The 10,690-nt window shown below is 47.9% G+C and overlaps 1 protein-coding gene across 3 annotated transcripts in view; it reads left to right on the top strand.

The window, feature by feature from the left end:
- The first annotated feature begins 249 nt into the window (after nt 1–249).
- Nucleotides 250–10,690, top strand: part of RUNX1 (RUNX family transcription factor 1) — a 248,854-nt gene continuing 238,413 nt past the window's right edge. Inside the window, exons 1-2 of one of the 3 annotated variants that reach the window (XM_046002999.1) lie at nt 250–367; nt 584–700. In XM_046002999.1, the coding sequence (XP_045858955.1) occupies nt 643–700 (58 nt within the window). In that variant the 5' untranslated portion in view covers nt 250–367; nt 584–642. Of the gene's footprint in view, nt 464–583; nt 701–10,690 lie in introns of all 3 variants that reach the window. The other 2 variants (XM_046003000.1, XM_046002998.1) reach the window with 2 other exon arrangements.

Genomic DNA, 10,690 nt, shown 5'->3' with positions numbered 1-10,690 from the left:
AGACTGAGTCACTTTTCTCTACAATCCCTCTCTTGCAAACTCTCCTCGGCTATTTTCTTGCACAGCCTGGGGGAGGGCAGGTGGGGGGAAGGAAGGGCATTGCTCAGAAAGTAAAAAAAAAAAAAAAAAGAAAAAAAAATTGACATCACTTAAGTCACATGATTGGCAAGAACCAATTAAGATGGGCTGTGGAAAGGGGAACAGTTAAATTTGTAATTTGGGTTGTGTGAAAACTTCTTTGGGCCTCATAAACAACCACAGAACCACAAGTTGGGTAGGCTGGCAGTGTCAGAAGACTGCGCCCGGCATAGTGGTCAGCAAGCAGGACGAATCACACTGACTGCAAACCACAGGGTTTCGCAGAGTGGTGAGCATCACCAACCCACAGCCAAGACGCCGCTTTCTTTCTTTCTTTTTTTTTTTTTTTAAATTTTGAACAATTTGAATATTTGTTTTCACAAAGGTACATTTTTCAGAGGGCTCAGGGAGCCCCAGAGGTATGGGGGGGAGGGGACAGAGATGCAGGGAGCCATGCTGGGGCATAAGGTGACTACAGTGACCTTTCTTGGTTTTCACTCCAAAGGTGAAAGAAATCATTGAATCCCCCGCCTTCAGAAGAGGGTGCATTTTCAGGAGGAAGCGATGGCTTCAGACAGCATATTTGAGTCATTTCCTTCATACCCACAGTGCTTCATGAGAGGTGAGTACACTCTGGTCTTTTGATTCCTACTTTTGCTCAGTTTGGCAGATAACGAAATGGCAGCGCTCTTGTAACCCGGTGCACGTAGCTCGGGCCGATTCCCCGTCTGTTTTGTGGAAAGAATTCAAACTCGGGCGTATGATTACAAGGCTATTGGATTACTTATTCATCAGATGGCAGCTCTTCAGAAATGTTTTAATAAATACTTAGCTAAGCTGTTGAAGTGTTCGGTCGGTGTGTGAGAACTTTGTCAAGTGCAAGTAAGTTGGGCTGCTCCTGATTAAGGTCAGAGAGATTAGAAAACTGGTGAGAAGCTCCTTGGGTTTTCTTTTCTGCCCCTTTGCCTGCGAGGACTGTGGCCGAGGGTCCTGAGCTCGGCACGTCCCGGGACCCACGGGACAACCGGCCCTTGGGTTTTAGCACGGGCCGGAGGAGGAGGCCGGGCTCCCAGACACACGTTAGACCGGCCTGGGGACTTTAGGGGCAAAGTGGCAGGCAGCTCGGTTGTCCTCAAAAGGCAGAGAGTACAGGAGACAGGCAGATCGGACTGGGTAAAAAATACCCATGATGGAGCCTCGTTGTGCACTGAGGCAGCCAGAGTTTTTCAAGGAAAAAAAAAAAAATGCAAGTTGTCATGTACAGAGGTCTCTCTTGCAAAGAGCAATGAAGAAGTTTCCTAAGCCCAGCATTGTCACAGCTCTGGGTCCTTTCAGATCCCGCGCTTCCATTTCGTAGGAACAGCCAATGTGGAAAACCTGTCGGCAGTTTTGCAACCGGCCTCTTGAAAAATATGCAAAGTTGTAGCCGGAGTTATAGCTAGGAGGGTGTGAGTATGTGTGTGCGTGTGCCTTTTGTGTATCTCTGGTGGGAAAAGAGGGCTGTGCTTAAACAAACAAAAATAATAACGTAAGAATGTCACGAAGGCATGGCCGTGTGTCGGGGCACGCACTCTGACCAACGCCTGCGAAATGTGGCTTGATGGTTTGGCAGAGCCGGCATGGAGTGGGACGGGACGGGGGAATAATTAATTTTCTGGCCTCAGACACTCGCGCGCACCCAAATCGTATCTGTGACTCATTATTTATGCATACAGCCAAATGAGCAAGGGAATGCTCAGGGCTGCTGGCCACTTTGTCACAACAAATGCTCTTGTGAATGCTGCAGCGCCTCTGCGCTTCCGGGTCCCTGAAATTTAAAAAACTTGACAAAGCTCTGTGTGTGTGTGTGTCTGTGTGTGTCTGTGTGTGTGCACGCGTGCGCGCGCGCTCTGCTGTGTATGGGGGTAGGATTTCAGGAGAAGGGAAGAAAGCAAGTCATTAACTGATTCAAAGCTTCAAATTAGAGGGTTTGCAAGTGCTTCTTTCCTGGCAGCTGAGGACATTTTAGTGAAGTTGAATCATGCGAAGGGCGTGAGTCACTGTCCTCGCAGCAGCAGCAGCGCCCGGGCTCCCGCGGCAGAGAGGCCCGCCGCTGGTGAGAAGCTGTGAACCGCTCCCGGCTGCATTTCCTCTAGGCCACGAACAAGCAAAGGAAGCAATAGTTGCAGAATAACAGGCAGAAAGATCTTCCTGCCTTTGCTCGGCTTTCAATATTCTCCAAGCCATGATTGTTTCCTAGCTGATCCGCTCGGGAAGGCAGGTTCAGGAAACTGGAAAACGTTCCACTGGGCAATGGATTGGATTGTGTGTGTCGTACGGGGAGGCCTTCTAAGTCGTCCTTACGGGCCAGACAGCAGGAACGGTGGAAGGACTTGGGGACCTGTTCAACTGCCAGGAACCAGAACAGGGGTAGGCCCTGACACAGAGGTCACCAGGCCACCCCAGGTTAGGAATCAGGGGCATGTTGCTTTCAAGGAAGTGTTGTGGAGAGAGCCCTGACACCCAAATCAAGTCTCAGAAGCCCTAATGAAAAAAGGCCTTGTTCATGCCTTGGTCTCGGGAAAAGGAACGCAGGGGATTTATAACCTCTACCTTAATGATGTCATATGGAGATTTCATTTCAAGTGAAATCTTGGCAATTTCCCAGTTGATTTTATCAAGATGACCCTCCAAGGTGAGGGCCGACACGGTCCGGGTTAGCCACCCACACTCCCCGGCATCAGAGAGGTGGCAAAATGTCATTGCCTTTGGTGCCATCTGGGCCCTGCCTGAGAGCGTGCCGCTAGGAGAGTTGTGTCTGTTCCCCTCCAACAGAGGGTTTCCTCTCAGGGTTCTAACTCCATTCCCGTAGACCGGCCATTAGCCACGTTCAGCCCCATGGTCACTTCTTGCTTCGCATAATTTATGGTGAGAGTTCCCTCGCCTGCTGCAGCAAGGACCTACAGGGGGAAATGGCGTCTTGTTTTCTTCCTGGGATGTCCTTTATCAGTCCGTGCAATCCTCACAGAAGGAAACCCATAACTCATTTTGGGCAAAGTACACATGTGAAACGTGGTGGAGAGAGCAAGCTGTGGGACCAAGGATGGCCGGGTTCCCTTGTTGGTGAGAGGCGAGCAAGGGTCTGAAAGAGGGCATGCAAAGTGCCTGTGGTCTACCGCAGAGAGCACCATGCTCTTCCCACCCCACCGGCCCAAGCGCTCACTTCATTTGCCTTGGGGACGAGGGAAGACGTGATTAAAATTGCCTGGCATGAACACGTGTGGTCGGCAACGTACAGCCTTGCAGAACCCCAACGCGCGTCCTCTCGTGTGGTGCAGGTTGCCAGCCCAAAGCGCGGCGGTGAGTGTGGAAAGGAAAAGCGGTAGCACAGACGTACTTTTGCAAAATCCCTCAGGTAGCCTCGTTCTTAGAAGTGGCTTAGTGGTCTATGCAAAGCCTGACTGCTAATATGCCTCTGAGTTCCTAGAACCACAGGTAGAAATCTCAGCGAGGCTGACTCACTACTGTCTTCTTGGAGGCGGCTTTCAAAGGGAATGGCAGAATACGAGCCTGATGAGTGAGGTGCGCGCCTCTGGACTCTCAAGGGCCCAGATCGCAGAGAGCCATGGATGAAACTGCACATGCGTCGTTGGCAATGTGTGGAATCGGTGTGGTTTTTCTAGGGCTACTGTAACAAAGTACCCTAGACCGGATGACTTAAGCATCAGAATGCCTGACCTTCCGATGCTGGAGGCCAGAAGTCTCATGGAGAATCCTGGTGGAGCTTTATTTGCTGAAAACTTCAAGGTGTGAGGAGGACTGGTTTCTTCTGAGCCTCTCTCAGTGGCTTATGGGTGGTCTCCCTCTGCACTGTGTCCCGGTGTCCCCTTCCTATAAGGACACCAGACTTATGGCATGAGGACCCACCCTCATGATCTCACTTAACAGCTATCACCTCTGTAAAAACAAACAAACAAACAAACAAACAAACAAACAAAACAAACAAAAAACCATCTCCAACTACAGTCACATTCTGAGGTGCTAGGAGTTAGGACTTCAACACAGGAATTTTGGAGGGGACACAGCTCAGCCCAAGACGTGCATCTTAGCAGATCTGACTCCCTCTGGCCCATAAGAAAATGCTGCCCTTCTTTGGGGGCTCTCCTGGATGCTGAAGAATCAGACCCCAGGTCCCTCGGTACAAAATAGAGCCTCACATCTTGAAACTGCCCACACATTTTGAAACCGAGGAAAAAAAAAAAGAAGGCGCTAAAAACCCATCTAAACTCATAATCCTACCCTTCGCCATGTTGTTGCTTTGCATGTTAATTTGAAAATGACAAAGAAATTCTGAAATGTTTAAGCTTTAAAAGAGCAGAGAGCCATCCCCAAAAGAACCCATGCCTTGGTTCTACTCTCTCCAGCGGAATTGTATCTGTATTTCAGATTCTTCCAAGACACGCGCCAGCAGTGGGGGGTGGGGAGTGGCCGGCCACCAGAGGCCCCACACCTGCTCACACACCTAGGGCAGGCCCCTGAGCGACCAGTAGCAGAAACCTGTGCAGAAAGGGCTGCTGATCCAGGAGCTAAGCAGCAAGAAGCCTTGAGAGCTTTTGGGAAGAAACTAGCAGCCGGGAGATTCTTTTGTTCCCTTGAAATAGACCTGAAATGTATGCTCAGAGAAGACCTGCCACTTTACTGTGAAAGCAAGGTTGGGTCTGATGTTGGGTCTGGGCAGAGGAAGGTTCCAAGGATGCCCCACACAGAGATTTTATTAGAGCCACAAGGGCTTGGCTGGGTGTTGGTGTAGAGGAGAGAACCTGGGGGCTTATGGGAACAAACAGCACTGAAAGAAGGAGGAAGCGGGGAGAAGGGGGTGAATGTGGGGTGTGCACAGACTGCCCAGGGATGATGGACTTCTCTTTTCCATTTTTCCGACTTTAGCCAGCCTCGGTTTCCTAGTCTATAAAATATAGACAGTGGTACCTCTTGTGACAGTCACTGTGTGGCCTGAATTAAGTCACCTGGGTCAAGTGCTCAGCACAATCACAGGAACGGGCCAGAAATATTTATTAGTTGGCTATCCACGTTCGGTTATCTCAGATGACACTTCGGGAAAGGAGAGGTCCCAGGGTCCTAGAGGCTCCGTGGAGAAGGTGATGCAGGAGTTAGAGAAGGGGTGGAGGGTGGGAACCCAGAGGTAAAGGAAGGGTGGTCTAGGTGGGGGGTACAGCCATAGATCCTGGGCAAAGGTCAAGTGGCAGGAACCCCAGTGGGCTGTGGGAGGTGTTAAGTCGTCCTGATGGCCTTTTTTTTTTTTTTTTTTTTTTTTTTTTACTTAGAAGTACCCACAAAGAGAACCAAAGAAGAGCCTGGGCCCTTTGTACAATTAGACTGAACAAGCGTAGCTTTGAAGTATTGAGGCCAATAGGGCCATGTTGCAACATCAATTTTGACACATGTTTCTCCTCTTTGAGTGTACTGGTGCAGCTTTCCTTTCCTCAAGTCCTTCTTAGTGAAAAAGCCCTTTCTCCTTTGAACTCCACGCAAGTCCTCCAGACCTCTGAGAGGCTGCGTATTTCTGTGCTTGTCACGACATTTCTGATCATGTACTTCATCAAAGCCCAGAAATGCTGGCGCCTGGGTTGCTCGCCGGTTGGGGGAGGGAGCCGAGGCCTGCACAGGAAGCTTGAGCTCATTTTCAGTTTTTCAGGTAGCTTCCTAGTGACCCAGATGAGTCATTAAATGTCTCTGTGTCTCATTCGAGTTCTACAAAAGGGGCTGGCGATGTTCTCGACGCGCCTGCCTCTGAGTTACAGAGTTCCTGTTCAAAATCTTTGAACACGTCAGAGAGCTGCTGTGGAGCACATCACACGTTTCTTAGCTTCACAACATGAAGGGACTTTTATTATTATTATTATTATTATTATTATTATTATTTTACTTCCTGATAGGAAAGGTCATCCTGCCATTTTCACACACTTGAAGCATTCTCCCACATTCACTCAAAAATTTTTTTCTGTCTAATTCCCACTCTTTAGAGAATTCTCTAGAAGCTTCTCTGATACTGGAGCAGAGAGTACAATCTGCAATACACGTTCCCTGTAGTTCTGGTTCCTTAAGTGCCCCCATTCCTCCTACTTGGTGCCACCAATCCCCACCGTTAAGCCTTTTTTGCTGAGTAAAATAAGCCTTAGGCAATGTGTCTTTCTTGGCCTGTAACCCTTCCCCGCCAAAAGATGTCATAACTATGATGGCCCAGAGTGGTGGAAAGGGAGCATTTCCTTTAAGAGCTTTGTAAACCCTGAACATAATGAGGGAGTGCTTTAGGAGAATGATGGGTGGTTCATGGTACACAAAACAGAACTCAAAAGCCTCAAGTCACCTTTGGCATGTTGGAAAAGTCTGCTTGGTCACTCCTGTGGATTGCTGCCTTCCCCTCATTGTCAGAGAGACACGCTCTCATACTCTCAGCTTTGTGAATATCTCACTCTCCCTTCTTCCATGCTAATCTCCTGATAATAAGGAATGATGCCCCAGAAGGGAGAGAGGAGCTAACATAGAGAAATAAACCATGGATCCAAAAGATGATTGCAATAATGCATTTTACCGCAGTGACATAAAAAAGTGTAAAGCTCCTGCTAGGGTTTATCAGTGAGAGTTCTGTTAGGAAAATCTGACCCTAGTGGCTTGAACAGCCGGGTATTGGCCTGTCTCCTGAGGCAGCCAGTTCAGAAATGTAACCCCATGGCCCCTCAGGTGTGTCCAGGCAGGAAGGAGTTGCCAACCCCTTTTCCTTGTGAGGCTCTGTCTTTTGCTTCAGGAAAGGAAGCCTGTCTCTGCAAGCTTCCCCTTATTGATCTTGTAGGTCAGACCCATGTCACAAGGCCTCTGTTTGGAAGGTGCCTGGGACAGAGGAGTCCACTCTGGCCTGTACTAAGAGCAGAGGAAAGCAGAGGGCAGGTAGCCGGACCCCTGGGCGTCATCTCCTAAGACAGCAAAAGCTGTGTGCTTCCCGATGACATTGCGCCACATCTGTCCCAACACTTTCTGTGTCCGCAGTGCTTTGAAAAGACATGTAGAGAAACCCTGAATTCTTTAACTTGACGCTGGAAGCTGAGGCTAGGACAGGGTGGTGTTTTTTGTTCTGTTTGGTTTGTTTTTTTGTTTTGTTTTGTTTTTAAAGACTTCATTTATTTATTTGGCAGAGAGGGAGATTACAAGTAAGCAGAGAGGGAGGCAGAGAGAGAGGGGGGAAGAAGTCTCCCCACTGAGCAGAGAGCCCGATGCGGGGCTCGATCCCAGGACCCTGGGATCATGACCTGAGCCGAAGGCAGAGGCTTTAACCCACTGAGCCACCCAGGCGCCCCCAGGGTGGTGTTCATTCTGGGTTTACTGACAGCAAAAAGGCAGGAGATGTGATGGGGCAGGGCTGGGGAATAGTTACATGGAGTCAAGATCACATCGATGTTCTTTGTGGAAGGCAGAAACACATTGCCTCTCCTGTGAGAGAAGAAACGCAGACGGCCTCACAGGCATGTTGCTTGTCCAAGAGCCTCCCCACCTGGCCCTGGGGCTGACGTATCAGTCAATGACTAGAAATAGTTCACTTTTCCCTGACCCTCGATTTTCTGCATTCTCAAAACCCCACAGCAGAACTCCTCACACCTTTTTTTTTTTTTTAAAGAGAATTCTTTTCTATGGAATTTTTGAGGGGATTTTTTTTTTCTTTTTAAGTTTTCCTCCTTAACTTTGTTGCAATGTATTTTTATCTTCAATGGAAATATGACAGCCAGACAATAACCCTCTATGTAGGAGATAGACTGTTTATTCACACCTTGTATTTCTGCAAGTGATAGATTATTTCTGCTTTGTAATGATGGGCCCTGTCTACTTCCTCAGTCAGGATGCAAAGCAGTCTCCCGGCAAGTCAAAGCCTCCCTAAAAAAAAAAAAAAGAAAGAAAAGAAAAAAAAAACTTCACTCAGTTTTTCCCCAAAATAAGAAACAATGTAAATCTTTCATTTTGTTGTGCTGCAAGATCGGTGTGCACTTAGAGAATCGTTGATTTGGTGTAGGCCAGTGCCCTCCCGGCCCATGGTCCTTGTGTGTATTTTCACATGGTCTTCTCTCTAAATAGTGAGCATTTTAGGAGCCCACATGGAAAAGGTCACCAAAAATAGAAATCTTAGTTGGCTGGTTAGGTTTGCCCAATGGCTCTGCTGATTTAAAACTGATGCTTCTTCGTGTCAACACAGTCTGAGCTAAATTGATTCGGACTCAAGGATTCAACTTGCCAAATCCTAAAAGCTGAAATTCTCACTGAAATGAGAATTATGTGGCTCCAACATTTCGCACTTTGTACTTCAGCTTCCTCGCTGGCTATCCAGTTCTTACTCCTGGTGTTTGGGATGTCCTCCACAGAGACTAGGAATCCTAAAAAGAACATTTCCTGGTCTCTGGTGGCGAATGAAATCGTAAGAGGAGTGACAAATCGATACAGCCTGAGAGCACCAAAAGCAGACCTGTCTCTCCCTCTCCTTGAGAGCTATCTTGGTCCTGAGCACAACTTGAGTTCTCCTGGAAATGTATAGGATTTCAGACATTCTTTTTTCATTATTAGAGCTCAAAGAAATGTCTAGAAACTCTTGCAGGAGTCAGTTGCCAGATAGGGGTGTGTTTAAAAGAGCCAACAAGTCACTTAGAATCCTAAGCACACTGCATGCGCCTCTGTGGTCCCGGGCCACCCTGGGGCGAGCCTTCTCAGGGGCGAGAAACAAGTTGTCCGAGCAGCTCTCTCATTGCTCAAGGTAGAAGCAGTTTCCTTCTTCTGTGCAAAAAATTTTAGCATGCATATTCAATGGTTATTTTTTATGTTAGCCTCAAAATGTGTGAAAGGGAATGCAGATAAACTGAAATACATTGGGCGCCTGGGTGGCTCAGTGGGTTAAGCTGCTGCCTTTGGCTCAGGTCATGATATCAGGGTCCTGGGATCGAGTCCCGCATCAGGCTCTCTGCTCAGCAGGGAGCCTGCTTCCCTCTCTCTCTCTCTCTCTGTCTGCTTCTCTGTCTACTTGTGATCTCTCTCTCTGTCAAAATAAATTAATAAAATCTAAAAAAAAAAAACTGAAATACATTGATTTGGGGCCATTTTTTTTTCCTTGGGAGCAGTTTTAATGCCAACTGCAGTTGGCTGTCCTTTATCACATAGCTTCTGCTGCCCTTTGAACTCTGTGCACCAAACCCCTCATTTCAAGCCATGTGCAGGCAGATTCTGTGCAGCGCCATCCCCCTCCCCGGCAGTCACAGCTGGACCTGACCCCCACTTTGCACGGACAGAATTTGTAAAAATCTGAAACTGTGTATATGTATAAAACCCATCCAAGAGTCTGGAGGACCTGTGAGGAAGGAAATATAGCTGTATGCTTTGGGAGTCTTCTCTCCTGTCCCAGCCCTTTATAGGCTGGCGTACATAGTGTGGCAGGAATGGGGGAAAATGAAATTACATAGGCCCTGGCAGGTGTGAACAGAAACTCAAGCGCCAAGGTCATTATTATTGAGCCTACTGTTTGTTTATAAAGATCAGAATGGCTCTGACTCCCTAAGTTCTAGAGCAGAGGAACAATCACTAAACAACCTTAAACAAAGATTAGGACTGTGAAGGGGGTGGGGTCATGGAAAGAGGTACAAATGCCAACAATGGACATTCTGTTCAGCTGTCAATCATCCTACATCATTGCTTCACGTTTTGAAAAAAGAAGCTATGCCTCCCATACACTTCCCACTTCCCTCTGGGTTGTGTTCAAAACAAAGAGATCCTTGTAGCAGAAGGGTGGATTAATCTGTTTAAATAACAAATGAACCATGAGACAGGGTCCTATAGGATGCTTTCGAGGTTATGTGTGTATATAGTTCTATAGAGATAGCTCTATATGGTTTCAGGCGGCATTTGAAACTGTGTAATTGTGTACCTCTCGCAATACAACTGTTTGCATGACATATGATACATAGTATATAACACGTAATGCGTAATATATAAAGTATGTATGGGCTGGAGAGATCAGAGGTGGCAGATTCCACCTGGGGGTCTGCATGATTAGCAGACAGCTCTCCTAATCTTCCTTAATTACTCTTTTCCTTGGTCAGACACCATAGCCCTTTACAGGCTAAATCCCTTTCCTTGCCGGGGAACATTAAACAGGGCCATTTAGATGGAGCCGGGCAGAAGCTTAGGAACGAAGCTGCCGGCAGAAGAGCCTCCTCTGCCCTGGTGTGATTTGGAGGTTCTCACCCGCCCTGTGGTTTGGATGTTCTCTTTTACCCGATAAACCCGGCAAGGCCGTAGCTCAGCTACCCACCACACGCCCGCCACCCCCTTAAGCAATGTTAGGGTTAACCAGGTTGGTTTGAATGAGAGTCTCTTTGAAATCTGAACAACCAGAGGAACTGCATGTTCATGCGGAAGGGTGAGAGGAGGCTTGGGCTGGGGCTGGCAGCCTCTAGCTCTCAAAGGAACCCCTAGGAAGTGGGAGAATGCTGTCTTCCCACAGGATCTGAACCCAGGCTACAGCTCCCATTGAGGTTATATGTCCTCCCAGCACTCCTGATTCAAAGCACTTGGACTCTCAAGTAGC

This window comes from Meles meles, chromosome 4 (genome assembly GCF_922984935.1).
Source record: "Meles meles chromosome 4, mMelMel3.1 paternal haplotype, whole genome shotgun sequence".
Lineage (NCBI taxonomy): Eukaryota > Metazoa > Chordata > Mammalia > Carnivora > Mustelidae > Meles > Meles meles.
This window is presented reverse-complemented; position numbering and strand designations above follow the sequence as displayed.